The sequence below is a fragment of the Moschus berezovskii genome, chromosome 19, assembly GCF_049115385.1.
Source record: "Moschus berezovskii isolate FMDL1 chromosome 19, NW_MosBer_1.0, whole genome shotgun sequence".
In the NCBI taxonomy this organism is placed as follows: Eukaryota; Metazoa; Chordata; class Mammalia; order Artiodactyla; family Moschidae; genus Moschus; species Moschus berezovskii.
The window spans coordinates 60355307-60371476 of NC_142478.1; the positions used below are offsets into that span (position 1 = coordinate 60355307).

At 44.9% G+C, this 16170-nt stretch overlaps 1 protein-coding gene across 1 annotated transcript in view; it reads left to right on the plus strand.

Moving 5' to 3' along the window:
* VSIG10 (V-set and immunoglobulin domain containing 10) overlaps positions 1-14230 on the plus strand; it is a 53779-nt gene extending 39549 nt beyond the window's left edge. Inside the window, exons 6-10 of the mRNA XM_088827859.1 lie at positions 5262-5555; positions 8341-8451; positions 8766-8781; positions 10396-10607; positions 11473-14230. Of these exons, the coding sequence (XP_088683985.1) occupies positions 5262-5555; positions 8341-8451; positions 8766-8781; positions 10396-10607; positions 11473-11504 (665 nt within the window). The 3' untranslated portion in view covers positions 11505-14230. The remainder of the gene's footprint in view (positions 1-5261; positions 5556-8340; positions 8452-8765; positions 8782-10395; positions 10608-11472) is intronic.
* Positions 14231-16170: the final 1940 nt, after the last annotated feature.

A 16170-nucleotide genomic window follows, 5' to 3' on the forward strand; every position in this document is an offset into this window, starting at 1 on the left:
TGTACTACCATCACCATTCTAATCCAGAACATTTCCATCACCCCAAAAGAAACCCTGTACCTACTGGCAGTCACTCTCTCTAGAAAGACCATGCGAGGATATTTATTTCCCAGTATCTCCACCAACACTGAGTCTTATTAATTTTTTAAAACTTTTCCTGTTTGCTAGTTGGGACACGGTTAATTGTTTTAATCTGGGTTTCTTTGATCACTGATGGGGTTGATAATTTTCATACATTTATTGACTTCCTATATATTATGATTTATCTGTTCATATCTTGTCCATTCTTTTTTATTGGCTTCTTCATCGTTTCTCATTATTTCACAAGAGTCACTTAATTTCATAGAACTGCCATGCACATTATAGCTATTATTCTGGCATATCTTGTTCCTAAGCCATATTTGTGACATTTATGCTAGTGATGAGCAATTTCTGATTTTGAAAGGGTTGCCTCTGTCAGTCCTGTTTTAGGCTTCTGTGCTCAAACTTGTCTCTAACTTATTATTATCTGTAATCCTCATGCTGCTGCTGCTGCTGCTGCTAAGTCACTGCAGTCGTGTCCGACTCTGTGCGACCCCATAGACAGCAGCCCACCAGGCTCCTCCGTCCCTGGGATTCTCCAGGCAAGAACACTGGAGTGGGTTGCCATTTCCTTCTCCAGTGTGTGAAAGTGAAAAGTGAAAGTGAAGTCGCTCAGTCATGTCTGACTCGTAGCGACCCCATGGACTGCAGCCTACCAGGCTCCTCCGTCCATGGGATTTTCTAGGCAAGAGTACTGGAGTGGCTTGCCATCGCCTTCTCCGGGTAATCCTCATAGTAGCCTGCAAATTTGGATGATTCATAACTTGTAGATGATAACATCTGTGAACTAATTTACCTAGGATCAGCCACCTCTTAAGTGATGGAGCAGCACTTAGCCAGGCTGGTGTGATGCCAGGGCCCTTGCTTTTATCCAGGTGACCTCTTTCCACACTTGATATGGCAAATCTTTTCTTCATGTGGGATTTAGGTACTCAGCATGGTGCCAAGTGGGCTTCCCAGGTGGCTAGTGATAAGGAACCAGCCTGCCAGTGCAGGAGACATGAGGTGCGGGTTCGATCCTTGGGTCAGGAAGATCCCGTGGAAGAGGGCATGGCAACCCACTCCAGTATTATTGTGTGGAGTATCCTATGGACAAAGGAGCCTGACAGGCTGCATAGCGTTGCAAAGAGTCAGACAAGACTGGAGGCAGACACGGATGCATGTATGGTGCCAGGTGCTGTGCAGGAATACAGAGTCCTTTCATTTAAAAGACTTAAACTTTGAGAGAGAACTCTGGCAAACTTAAACCAGAAAATGGCAATATCACAATACAGCTGATCCTTGAACAGCATGGGTGGGTTTGACCTGTGAGGTTCCACTTACATGTGGAGTTTTTTTCTCCAATAAATATAGTACCTGTATTTTCATTTTATAGATCTTTAACTCAGTGTGGGGGAAAGTTTGTGTCTGATTAGAAAGCATAAGACGTGGAATCAAAAGAACTAGGGTTTGAGTCCTGATGCTATCCAAAACTGTTTCAGCTTCCTGTCCTTGGGTGAGTCATTTTCTTTGTGTTTGAGGCAGAGATAGCAGGACATGGATTTTAGATTCCACACAGACTGCCCCCCCCAACCCCCTTGTTGTTCTAGGGTCAACTGCAATAGAGACAGTAATGTTTTATTGAGTGCAGACGCTGTGCAGGTGCCGAGTATTTTGCACATAGCATCTCGTTCAGTCCTCAGTCAGCTCGTGAGCTGAGCCCTTGCAGTATTATCCCCCAGAATCAGTTTCCCGGAGTTGCAGTACCACAAACTTGGTGGTGGCTTAAAACAACAGCTGTTTATCCTCTCTCAGTTTTGGAAGCTAGAAGTTTGAAATCAAGGTGTTGGCAGGCCATGCTCCCATCAAAGCGTTCATGGCAGAATCCTTCATGGCCTCTTCCACTTCCTGATGGCTCTGTGTGTTCCTGCGAATCCGTCACTCTGGTGCCTGCATCTGTCTTCATGTGACCTTCCTCTCTGTGGGTGTATCTCCCTGTGCCTTCCCCTCTTCGTTTTTCTTTTTTGCTATGTGGCACATGTGATCTTAGTTGCCTTACCAGGGCTCTAACCTGCACCCCCTGCAGTGAAAGCATGGAGTCTTTAACAACTGGAGTGCCAGGGAAGTCCCTCTCCTCTTCTTATAAGATACCAGTCCTTGGATTTTGGGTCCACCCTCAATCCGGGATGACTTCATCTTGAGATCCTTAACTAGTTGCCTCTGCAAAGACTCCATTTCTGAGTAAGACCACATTCTGGGCTTCTAGATGAACACAAATTTGGGGAGGATGCTCTATTTTACAGCAGGTGAAACACTTGCAGACTCGTGCAACTAGAAAGCAGTAAACACACTCAGGGTGGTACATAACGGGGAAATGCCCAAAGTGTGTTGTGGACCGTTAGTCCCAGGAAGTGAATAAATGATGGACTGATGCTGTGAGAGGGTGAAATTGGCAGAGGCAGCTGGCGAGTTTTGTTATTTTGCCCTCACCCTTTCACTTTTTATTTGCAGATCTTGCCTAAGTCATTATTCCTATGGCCCCTGAGACTTGACCTGTAATCTGAATCTAAATATGTACTCAGGGCTAAGAAATGTGTCTGGAAAAGGGAACTGACCAGAAGTTTTCCCAGTTCCAGGAGCACGGGAAATAGGCACAGTCAGGACCCTTCTCAATTCTGATGCCATCCAGTTCTCCCCGCCTCCTCGTGGGCACTCAACCCTGGATGTCCATGCTGGTCACCTGAGGGGCTGGTTAAAGTGCAGATTCTGACTCTCTGGGTCTGGTTGGATCCAAGACTGCATTTCTAATTGGCTCCCAGGAAGTGCTGATCCTGCTGGTCTGAGGATCACACCTTGAGTAGCAATGCCTTCAGGGTTGAGGGGCTCTGAATCATTCCACATAGAAGGACTAGTGCGTCACTGAAGGGCAATACTAACATCCACCCAGGGATGCAGGGCAGCATAGCTCCCAAGCTGATGAAAAGCAATGCTTTCAGGGATTCCTGCTGCCCAGATCTCTCTTTATTTTTCTCTTCCTTTTTTTTGGCTGTGCTGCATGGCTTGCAGTATTTTATTTCTCCAACCGGGGATTGAACCAGGGCCACAGCAGTGAAAGCGCTGACTCCTAAGCACTAAACTACCAGAGAACTCCCCAGATCCCTCATTGTGTGGCATGTTCTGTTCAGTCACCCAGTCATGTCAGACTCTTTGTGACCCCATTAACTGCAGCACGCTAGGCTTCCCTGTCCTTTACCATATTATATGGCATGTAGGCCCCCTAAAACTGAAGAAACCAACTCAACTCATGACAGGCTGCAGTGTTATGGAGCCCCGTGTGTGAGGGCCCTAGCATGCTGTCCATCTGCTGCAGATCTGTGAGGCTCCGCAGCACCAACCCCACCCCTGCCCCACCCTTGCACGCCGCATCCTCTTAAGCGAAACTCTGAATTTATAAGTGTCACCCGAGCTGGCTGGTGACATAGCTTTCTGAGGGGTGAATACTATGTTTGGCAAAAGTACATACCTTTGGGTTGCAGGGGAGATGCACTGGGGGACTGTTTGTTTTGCCTTTAATAAAGGAAGAAGGGGCCATTTCTCAAACTTTGGTTTGGGACCCTGAAATACAAACGTACTGATGAGGGTTGTCACTGCTGCCGGCTTTGTGACCCCAAAGGAAATTCTGGTTAACCACAAGCAGGGAAGGAGCAATTTAGCAACAACATGGGGGGAATCTGATAGTTGATTCAAGAAGGGGTGTTCGCAGGTGATTTTTCTGAGCAAAATCAGGTTTGGGAGATTCTCCTCTGTTGACCCGACCTAGAGAGAGGTTGTTCCACCCCAGCCCCCTCCCCCTTCCCCCTTCCTTCCCTGGAAGTCAGCAGTGAAACCCTAGATTCTTTCTTGGAACAACTGCCAAGGGGAAGCATGTAGTTTCACTCTCCTGGGCAGGAACCCAACATGCCACTCTGTATCCCTCAGCTGCTGAAATACGGATTTAATAAATCCTCCCAAAATAAATTCACTACCCTTCCCAAGAGGATGTATATTAGGGGGAAAGGCTTCCCATGTGAAGGACACAGACTGATCTTCATCGATCTCATGGCTCCCTGTCTCCCCCTTAAATCAGACCCCAAGGCCACAGGGATGCAGTGTCTGAGTTTTCTAGGACAGACCTATGGGAGACAGAAGAATGGCTTCCCAAGGATATCCACATCCTAATCTTCAGAGCCTGTGAATTTGTTTCCTTACACAGTAAAGGGACTTTGCATCCGTGATCAAGGATATTGAGATGGGGAGATTGTTCAGAATTCTCTGGTTGGGCCCAATGTGATCCCGAGGGTCCTCATAAGAGGGAGGCAGGAAGGTCAGTGCGGTAGTGATTTGTCATGACAGATGCAAGCAGTAGGAGTAATTCAAGGAAAGGGCCATGAGCTAAACAATGCAGGTGGCTCCTTTCTAGAAGCTGAGAAAAAAGGAAATGGATTCTCTCCTTGAGCCTCCAGAAGGAACCAGCTCTGCCAACACCTTGACTTTAGTTCTGTGAGATTAGTTTTGATGCCTGGCCTCCAGAACTATAAAAGGATTAATTTGTATTGTTTTAAGCTGTTCAGTGTGCAATTTGTTACAGCAACAACAGGAAACTAATGCAGGTGCCCTCCTGTCCCCTGGGACACCCTTGTCAGGGTGTGTGCCTGATTTTATCTGATCAGTGTGGGTTATTACACACAGAAGCCTAGAGCATAGTAAGTAAGGAGATGTGGACCATAAAAGCCTGATTTCTTGGGTTCCGTTCTTACACAGACCAGTTCATCCTGGTTTGCCTGGGATTTCACAAGCGTCGAAGGCCCGCAGGCGCTGGGAACCCCTCAGTCCTGGGCAACGCAGGACAGTTGGTCCCCCTGAATTCTAGTTGCTCACTTCCTGTTGTGTGACTTTACGTTACTTGACTTTCTCTGTTCCTCAGTTTCCCCATCTACAAAATGGGAATAACAAAATTATTGTTGAGAACTAGTTGGGATAATATATAGGGTGCCTAGCATAGTAAATGCCGAACAAATATTTTATTATTATACAAGACCAGGTCTGGTACAGATATTCCTCGAGTTGCTTTGTTCCAAAACAAGTAACATTCTTGAAATTCTCAGGTCACCGCTTGAATCTCCTTAAATGTTTATCTTTCTTTACCTTCTTCTGATGGCCAGGGAGCCCCTCCCTTCTCTCTGAGCCCATGAAGACTTGCTTCGTGGGGGGCAATGTGACGCTTACCTGCCAGGTATCTGGAGCCTACCCCCCTGCCAAGATCCTGTGGCTGAGAAACCTCACCCAGCCCGAGGTGGTCATCCAGCCCAGTGGCCACCACCTCATCACCCAGAGTGGCCAGAGCTCCACCCTCACTATCCGCAACTGCTCCCAGGACCTGGACGAGGGCTACTACGTCTGCCGGGCTGAGAATGCTGTGGGGGTGAGGGAGGTGGACATCTGGCTGAGCGTGAAAGGTGAGTGATGGAAGTGACCCTGGAGGAGTCGAGCTTCAGAGGACCAGCATGGGGACAGCTTGTTGCTTCCCTCTACATGTGTCACTGCCATCAGGGAGGAGGCATATCTGCTTACCTGTGGCTTGACAAGAGGGATGGGAAAATTGCTGTCCAGTCCTAAATCTCTAACTATTGTATCAAGATAAAAAATTTATTTCTTCCTAACCCAGGGATCGAACCCAGGTCTTCTGCATTGCAGGTAGATTCTTTACCACCTGAGTCACCAGGGAAGATACAGAAGTTATTTAATATCAGTTACATCCTAAAGAAAAAAAAATATATATATATAGAAAACATATATATTAAAATACATGTCTAAAATAAAAGATATAATGATATATGTAATGTAAGCTGTGAAACATAACAGCAAAATGAACACCCAAGAAACTACCATCCCACTTAAGATACAGAACAGTAACCAACACTGTTGAAGTTACCTGTACATAGTGTGGCAGATTTAGAAAACAATAGCAGCAAAGCTAAAAAAAACCTGCTGCTCACTTAAATTTGCACTTTAGAAAAACAAAGAATTTTTTTTTAGTGTTATGTCCTAAATATTGCATCGGACATACTTATTTTTTTTAATTTTTAAAATTTTTATTTTTTATTTTGCTGCACTGGGTCTTATTTGCAGCATGTGAGATACAGTTTCCTGACCAAGGATTAAACCCAGGCCCCCTGCATCGGGAGCATGGAGGCTTAGCCACTATCCCACCAGGGAAATCCTGGGACATACTTATTCTAAAAAAATTATTCATTGTTTGTTCGAAATCCAAATTTAAGTGGGCATACTGTATTCTATCTGGCAACCCTACCTGCAGGCCTGTTTTCAGTCTCATCCTGGGCCTTCTGAAAAAGGTAACTCCTGAGTTTCATGTTTTATTTAAGAAAAATTTTGCTGCATATTACACATTTCTAGATAATATATTGTTTAGTTTTTGTTTTAGAGTTTTGAAAAAAATTTGTTATTATACAAATGTAGTCTTTTTGTGACTTGCTGTTTTTACTCCACACTTTGTTTTCCAGGATTTATTCCTGCTGACATGTGTAATTACATTTCATGCGTCCTCAGGGCTGTGTAATTTTCCACTGTAGCACTACTCCACCACTGAATTGTGTATCTTCCTGCTGATGGACATTTGTGTTGTTCTGATTTGTTGTTGTGATGAACAGTGTTGCCGTGAAAATCTGTTACCCAGCCCCCTGTGCGCATATACCCAGGCCCCCAGGCAGATATGTCTCCAGCATATCTGTACCAAGAGGTAGAAATGAAGGGTTATGGGTTATGTGCATTTTTATCTTTATGAGGTAATAACAAATTATTTTCCAAAGTGGTTATACCAGGTTCCATTTGCAATGGCAGTTGTCCCAGATTTTCAACCACAGATTTTATGATTTTTGCCCATCAAGTAAGTACGAAATGAAATCTCACTGTGGTTCTAATTTTAATTTCTTTGATTATTAAGAAGGCTGAGCATTATTTCATATGTTTATTTGCTATTTAGGTTTCTTCTATGAAATATATAATTGTGCTTTTTAAAAAATAATTTTATTTAAAAATTGAAAAATTTTTTTGTTTTGGTCACATCACGTGGCTTTCTGGATCTTCCCCAACCAGGGATTGAACTCAGGTCTGGGATCCTAACCACTGGGCTACCAAGGAACTCCCCATAATAGTCTCTTGACATTTTCCTCTTTCTTATAGATATATAGGAGTTCTTCAGAAATTCCACACCCTAATTCCTTGTTTTACATGTTACAAATATCTTTCAGTTAGTCCTTCTTGCTTTCTTGATGGTATCCTTTGATTTGCAGAGGTTCTTTAATGTGGTTGATTTTATGAATATTTTCTTGTATCAGTAGCATTTCTGTGTCTTAAGAAATCCTTATCTGTCCTGTGGTCATGAAGGCATTCTTCTATATTGTCTTCTTAATGTTTTATTGTTTGCCTTGCACAGTTAACTCTGTAGTCCATCTACAATTGATTCTGGTGAATGGAGGAAGTAGACATCAAGTTTCCTCCACCCCCAGTTTGGATAATCATTTGGTCTAGCACGACTTCCTGAAGAGTTCCTTTTTTACTCACTAGTCTATCCTATATCAAGATTCCTTTTGTTCACAGACCTGTTCTTATCGAACCCATGCCCTGTAGAGTAGAAGCCCAGTGTCTTAACCACTAGACCACCAGAGAAGTCCCTTCCTATTCTGTTCTGTTGATCATGTCATGGCGGCACCAGTAATTCATACTCCTAATTACTGTAGCCTTAACAAGTCTTAATGTATGAAGACACAGAAATTTTAACTTTCCAACATTCTTTTGCATCACATGCTTCATTTGATTCCCACAAACTGTCTGAAGTAGGAAAATGAGATATTTGTCTTGCTCTACAGAGAGGTCATGAGACTTCCCTGTAGCTCAAACGGTAAAGAATCTGCCTGCGAAGCAGGAGACCAGGGTTCAATCCCTGGGTTGGGAAGTTCCTCTGGAGAAGGGAAAGGCAATCCACTCCAGGATTCTTGCCTGGAGAATTCCATGGACAGAGAAGCCTGGTGGGCTACAGTCCACGGGGTTGCAAAGAGTCGGACAGGACTGAGTGACTAACACAGTCCACAGAACGATCACATGCGTCACCCAAGGTCACGAAACCAAGATAAGAGCAGGACCCAGGCAGGGGAGGAGAGGTGTTGCGCTCCTAGCTGAACGTGTATCATGTGGATGAGTGAAGGGTGTGGTGTGTCTTTGCAGAACCTTTAAACATTGGGGGAATCGTGGCCACCGTCGTGAGCCTCCTTCTGCTGGGACTGGCCATTATCGCCGGGCTCCTGTTGTATTACAGCCCTGTGTTCTGCTGGAAAGGTAAGAGCTTCCTGGAATGGTAAGGACTTCTTGGGCCCCTTTGTTTCTCTTGCAGGCTTCCTGAGAGGGTGTGGGTGGGGGAAGATGGTTCCTGTTATGCTCCCACCTGAAGCTCCATTCTGTAGGCTTCCAAACTGGGTCCAGATTTGCAATAATGAAGCACCCAAGTACCCTTCCTGAGCACCCTGTCATCTCTCGTATTGGGTCAGTTTTCTCATTGCCCATCCTTTTGTAACTGTTAGCTGGCTTAGAAACTTCTGTGGGGCCGAAGTGGATCTTATTGGATATTAATGTTTTTTCCTTTCTCCTTTCAGTAGGAAGCACTTTCAGGTGAGTGTCCCCTAGACTCAAATCAGAAACCCATTTCCATAATCTGTTTTCACTGATGTTTTGTTTATAACATTCATAAGAGCAGTAGTAACGACTACCACTGGGGACCCACCAGGGGCCAGACCCGGGGCTGGGGCTTCCTCGGGCATTATTAGAGACCCCATCATACACTCCTCAGGGTGCTGCCGGCATCGCCATTTTTCAGATAAGGCGAGGGAGGCTCACTGAAGCGAAGCAGTTTCTGCAAGCTTACCTAGGAAGTGATGGCCATACCTGCAGTCAGACCCAGGTCTGACTGATTGCAAAGTCTGTGCTCCTTTTTCAATGCCAGACCTCAGGGCGAGGCACGTTGCTGGTTTGTCGTTGAGGCATAAAGACAGCATGTATGTGTTGAGCTCACTCATTCATGTATTTATCTAATTTTCGGAAAAGAGCTAAAAGGAAGAATAAGTCATAATCTTACAGCGTGCTTTGGAAAACTAGTCTGTGCATGCCCAGAAGCCCCTCCCAAAAGAAGGGAACCTTAGTAGGGGAGAAACAACTAAGTGGAACTTGACTTCCCCGGAGAGCCTGTGCGGGAGCAAGGAACTCTTATCCGCTTATAATTTGTGGTGTTACTGTTCTGGGACAAATAATGAGATTTCATTGTTCTGGCACCATCTTTCATGGGAGAGTTACCTGTACTGCCCCATTTTTTTTTTTTTTTAGGTAATTAATTTATTTTTTATTGGAGGCAAATTATTTTACAATATTGTATTGGTTGGTTTTGCCATACATTGATATGAATTTGCCCCGGGTTTACATAAGTTCCCCCTCCTGAACCCCCCTCCCATTGCCCCATTTTTGAGGGTCATTTTGGCATGAGTCTATCCTTCCCCAGGCTTATTTCTCACAAGAGGGAGCAGCTTGGCATAATGGGAAAAGGCTTTGGAATAAGTGGACCTGCGTTCACATGGCTGCTCTGCCCTTCAAGCCTGAGGCTCCTGGAAAAGCCCTGACCCTCTCTGAGCCTTTGTTTCCTCAACTGTTTCTCAGAGGCAGAATGTGAGGTTTAAATGAGAATGTCATGCTCACAGGATTGTGATTGGCCCATGAAATGTACAGTCTGGCTGGGGAGGCAGCAATCATCTAGAGGACAATTCAGTGCCAAACAGCTGGCTGTGGATGCCAAATGCAGTCACAGCTCAAGGCTGCAGGGGGAGGGAGAGGACTTTACTAGGGCTTTGAATAATGAAAAGCAGGAGAGATTTCAGTAAGTAGAAGAAAAATAAGGGCATTTCAGGAAAGGAACAGAGCATCTGTGTACGTGCTGCGAGGGGAACTGAAATGGTGGATGCTTGGGACCATGAGGTCGCCTGCCAGATGAACAAAGGGGAGAGGGGAGGGGGGTGGTAAAATTCACCCAGCACAAGGTGTGATTATCTAGGCAGTCTGTGGCAGCACCTCTTTGAAAGGTCATCATCTCCATCTCACAACTCAACCACGTTGAGTCCATGAAGAATTGTCCATGTTACCAAAGGGGATGCAGAGAACCAAGTGTTCCCTATTCAGTGAGGGCTAAAGTTGGAGAAAACAGGGTATCTTCTTGATCATTTCTTCCCTTTTGGAAATTAGGAGGCAAGACATGGGTGATGTCATGGTTTTGGTGGATTCGGAAGAGGAAGAGATGGAGGAGGAGGAAGATGCCGCAGAAGAGGAAGAGGAGGAAGCTAGTGAGGGGGAGGAGTCGCCAGTAGAAATAACCAAGTATGGCCACATTCACAGAGTGACCGCACTGGTGAACGGCAATGTGGACCAGATGGGCAACGGACTGCAGGCTCTGCAGGGTAAACTCTTTGCCCTTTAAAGCACTCTGCAAGGTTGTGGTGGGCTTCCAAGGGTCTGCTTTTTAAGGGCTGGGAAAGACAGTTAAAGTTTAATCTAGAATCTGAGAATCTCCCATCAACTACCAACACAACAATTAAACTGACAAATACTTACTGAGGGCCGGCTCTGGGAAAGACACAGATTGGTACTGTCAGGCACCAGAAAATCAAGACCAATGGTGATGGGCTTTACGAAAGCAGTTAGGATGAACAGACTAAAATATGAAGGGAAAATGAAAACAGAAGGAAGATTTAACCAACCCTTTGCGGGGGTAGTAGAGTTGTGGCACAAAGGAATGATTGCTTGCCTGATGAATGATACTTTTACAAATTACAGGACCTCGGGAGAAAGATGAGAGCCCAGAGGAATGCATTGGTTGGGAGACATTTTGTGAAAGATGTGGGCTATGAGGCATGTCTTTCAGGACAGTTGAGTTTGAACAAGCAGAAAGCAGAGGGTGGTCCAGGTGAGGGGAATGTCAGGAGCCAAGAAATGTGGACAGTGTCAAGCATGTCAGTGGATTCTGAGTAGAAAGAATGGGTAAAAAGCAGGGAAACCCACCCTGCTCCAACTGCTCATTCATTAAACTCACCAGTAAAGGACTGGAAATCAAGGTGACTGAAAACTGATGGGAGGGACTTCCCTGGTGGTCCAGGGGTTAAGACTTCCATTGAAAGGGGCACAGGTTCAATCCTTGGTCAGGGAACTAAGACCCTACAAGCTGAGCAGCCCCACCTTCCCGAAAAAGAAAACTGAAGGGGGAGACAGAGTCATCTCTACTGAGAGCACCACTCAGAGCTGGGTCTGCTTTTCCCTCCCATACAGATGACGCCATTCAAGAAGACAGGCCAGTGTGAAGAAGACAGCTGTCCTCTGATATCCTGTCTCAAAAGCTGGGAAAGCTGTGTTCAAGATGAGCTGCATATTCTGCTTGATTTGACTTGCACCCCTGCCTGAGGGCTGCAAAGGGTTTGGAGGTTCTCAGCAAAATAGGAAAACACACATACATTTTTCCTACCTTTCTTTTTTCATCTTTCCTTTTTTTTTCTAAATTGGTTTGATTGACTGTAACTTTTCTCAACGATGGTGAAAAGCTTTGGGAATGGGTAGTGTGTGTGGGGAAAGCTGCATTTGGGCTTTCTCCAGGTTGACTGATGCTGAGATGGGGGAGCAGGAGTAGGGGGAGACAGTAGGCCTCGCTGTCCTTTGTCACTATTAAAGGTCTGTAACTAGCCCATCCCGGTACACAAGGGAACAGTGTGGGGTGATAAGTACATTTCCTTTCTCACTGCCTAGGTGAGCTGAGGAACCAGGTGAACATCAGCTTTCTGGAAAGGTGAAGAGGTGCCAGCTACTGCTGTTAATCAGAGGGAGGCACTTTGCTTTGGGATTTGAGTTGGAAACACCCAGGCTTAAATCTGGACCTGGCTCCTTGCCTGTTTCATGGGCTTGGGCAGGTAGCTTTACCTTTTCCCCTGAGCCTCAATTTCCTCATCTGTGAAATGGGTGAAACCACACCTACTTTACAGGGTTATGGTGGGGACTGAGGTCCTTCAGGATGTGAAAGTGCTTAGCAGATGCTCTGCAGATGTTAGTTACCTTCTCCTTTGCCTTCTCCAGTGGAAGGAAAAAAGGTATCAGCTGTTCAGTTACAAACTGTTGCCTGGGCCGTTCATTCTCTGTAGAGTGGTTCCAGACAAGGGCATCATCAGAGCTCTCCTGTGGATTTTTGCTCTCATGGAGATGAAATTCTTTTCAAAAGAGATAGGGGCCGATAAGAGGAAGTGCCTTTCACCAGAACCTCACATATGTCAGAGCTTCATATTTATAGAAAAGCCTCTTAGGTAATGCACTATTAATTTTGACTTTCCCACCCTTCCTTTCTCATGTGGCTTTGAAAAAGGCAGGAGGAATGTTTTGTAACATAGTAGACCTGTGGCCTTGGTTTCTTGATCTCAGAAATGGGATTGGGAAAACATATTTCCTTCCTAAGGATGTTATGAGGATATGCTGCTCAATAATGCTAAGTTCTGAATGAAAATAACATGTGATGAGTTGAAGCTGCTATTGTTTCCAGTAGATCCCTGTACAGAGGTTTTTTTTTTCCCTTTTCTTTCTGATTTCATCCTAATCTCTTAAGCGTCAGGGACCTTCTAAGGGTGTAAAATATGTGTGCTAAACTTGAAAATCTGACTTGAATTTGCACTCTTCAACACTACATATTCTGCTCTAACAGGCAAGACTTAAAGGAGAACTTCCCTCTCCAATAACAGGGCCTGGGACTTCTAAGATGAGAAGCTGGTTATCTGCAGGGTTACCCTGCAAGTGTGGTTGGGGCAGGTCAGTTTTCTTGGATGAAGGAACTAAACAGAAAGTCACCAGAAGTGAGAGCCCTGTCCTCAGCTCAGAACACTGTGGAAGTCACAGACTGGTTGCAGTGTCCACCCCTCAGGAATACCTATGGCCTTGTTCTCTTGATGGGCTGGATCTTTTGCTGCATGGAACCTCATGTACTTAACCACTCTCACCAGTCTAAGTTAGTGTAATTTCAGAATGGGATACTTAAGACAGGCTGTGTTTAAAGTCATTGAACACTGAGCTAGTCTTTGACGAATCCATTTCTGGATCTGACAGTCCACTGTGCAGAGGCAACTATATTTTAAAAAGGAAAAAGCAAAGAAACGTAGGCAGGGGGAGAAAGAATTCCCTACCTGGAAGGCAGACAATGATTTGCAAGATGACAGAAATGCTCCCTCTTCTCTTGCATGCACACCTGTTAGGAAATCTTCAAGAAAGGATTTTCCCCTTGCAAATGGGAGCTTCAGTCTTGGTGCCAAACATGATAAACCCTTGTCCAGCTGAGCCGTGACTGCTGTCACGTATATCTGAGCCCTGTGTGCACAGATAATATTGTTGGGTCAGTTAAGAGCTGAAGTACTGGGGTGGGGGTGGGGGGTCTTCAAGCTTTAAGGATTTTTAAAGAATTAGGGCTTTTTTTCCTGTTCTTTAAGATGACCCATCCCCAACTTCACTAGCATGTCGTTGACAGTGGGTTATAGACTTTCTGTGGCAAAGTCCAACTCTTTATGTTGCTTTAAAAAAAAAAAAATCTTACCTGAATGAATTGTGAACTGGAGATCAGGAGATATGCTTATCAGAACCTAGAAGAGAAATACTTCCGGGCCACTGCAACTGACATTCCTTTTCCGCAAAACCTGGTGGACCTTGGGGAGAGGGTCCCATAATCCTGTGGCTTTGATATCAGTTTCCATTCTCACAAGCACATACCTATTACTATTACTGCAGCAGGAAAACCCATGATGGAAAATCTCCCTAACCTAGGCACTGAAACCTGGAAAATCATCTTTGTTGAGTAAAATTTATTATGATGCAACATGTGCCAACTGGTATTTCTCACCATGGTCCTGGCCAGGAACTGCTGTAAAAAGAAAGAAACAGCTCTCTCTGCACTACTTACATTTTAATATTTGGTATGGAGGTGGGGGGTTGGGAGAAATTCATTCTGATGTTAGAACATGGATTTGTTTTTTAAGGTAATATAATAAAGTTATTTTTAAATAAATGCTTTAGTGATATTCATTTAGACCTGATTAGTAAACAAAGATTTGGGGAAATGGGATTACCATCCACAATTTTTTTTTTTTTAACTAGCTTTCCCATTACTGGTAACAATATTGTTCTTGCTGCCATTTTATTCTTTTCCATGTCTTGTAGATGCTACCTACCCTCTTCTCTCTCCATTCTATTTGCATATCCTCAAATACATCTCTCTTTTTGGTCAGACTGCCTGTTTTCTAACGTTAAACGGTTAGGGTAGAAATCATCATAGAGCAGTAGACTGATGGACTGTCTGAAAAGACAGTTTCTTCAAGCTGTTGGGTCGCTGCAGTGGTTGGTGGTTTTGGAGTTTCTCACTGGGCTCAGATAATAGCAGTCCCCATACTTCTGCTTCATTGACTACACTAAAGCCTTTGACTGAATGATAACAGACTGTGGAAAATTCTGAAAGAGATGGAAATACCAGGCCACCTTACCTGCCTCCTAAGAAACCTGTATGCAGGTCAAGAAGCAACAGTTAGAACTGAAGATGGACCAATGGACTGGCTCAAAATTGGGAAAGGAGTATATCAAGGCGGTATATTGTCACCCTGCTTATTTTAACTTATAGGCAGAGTACATCATGCGAATTGCCAGGCTGGATGAAGCTCAAGCTGGAATCAAGATTGGCGGGAGACATCAATAACCTCAGACATGCAGGTGACACCATGCTAATGGCAGAAAGGGAAGAGGAACTGAAGAGCCTCTTGATGAAGATGAAACAGGAGAATGAAAAAGCTGGCTTAAAACTCAGCATTCAAAAAGCTAAGTTCATGGCATTGTGCCATCACTTCATGGCAAATAGATGGGGAGAAAAATGGAAACAGTGAGAGATTTTATTTTCTTGGGCTCCAAAATCACTAAAGATGGTGACTGCAGCCATGAAATTAAGACACTTGCTCCTTGGAAGGAAAGCTATGACAAACCTAGAGAGTGTATTAAAAAGCAGAGACATCACTTTGCCAACAAAGGTCTGCATAGTCAAGGCTGTGGTTTTTCCAGTAGTCATGTATGGATGTGAGAATTGGGACCATAAAGAAGGCTGAACACTAAAGAACTGCTACTTTCAGACTGTGGTGCTGGACAAGACTCTCAAGAGTCCCTTGGACAGCAAGGAGATCAAACCAGTCTATCCTAAAGGAAATCAGTCCCGAATATTCGTTGGAAGAACTGATTGTGAAGCCGAAGCTCCAGTCCTTTGGCCACCAGATGCAAAGAGCAAACTCATGGAAAAGACCCTGATGCTGGGAAAGATTGAGGGCAGGAGGAGAAGGGGGCAACAGAGAATGAGATGGTTGGATGGCATCACCGACTCAATGGACATGAGTTTGAGCAAAGTGTGAGAGACAGTGAAGGACAGAGAAGACTGGCCTGCTGCAGAGCATGGGGTGGCAGAGTCAGACACGACTGAATGACTGAACAGAAACAGTAACAAAGTCTCACCTCAACTCCCACTTGAGGAGGCCCAACTCCACTCCCTGTCCCTGTTAGAGGCTTTTTTCTTGGGTCATTGTCTCTCCTGTGTTTCTTTACTTCACTCTGAGTGAACTCCGGGAGTTGGTGATGGACAGGGAGGCCTGGCGTGCTGTGATTCATGGGGTCGCGGAGAATCGGACACGACTGAGCGACTGAACTGAACTGAACTGAACGCTTCCTAAACTCTAATCAAAGCTGTCCCATTTTCAAGTTCCTTACCTTCTAACCAAACCCGTGTTTCCTACTGTCACCTGTTTCCCACGTTCTTTTTAAGCCAGTCTCTCCATGTGTTGGAGCTTCCCTTGTGGCTCAGCTGATAAGAATCCGCCTGCAATGCGGGAGACCAGGGTTCGATCCCCTGGGTTGGGAAGATCCCCTGTAGAAGGGAAAGAGTACCCATTCCAGTATTCTGACCCGGAGAATTCCATG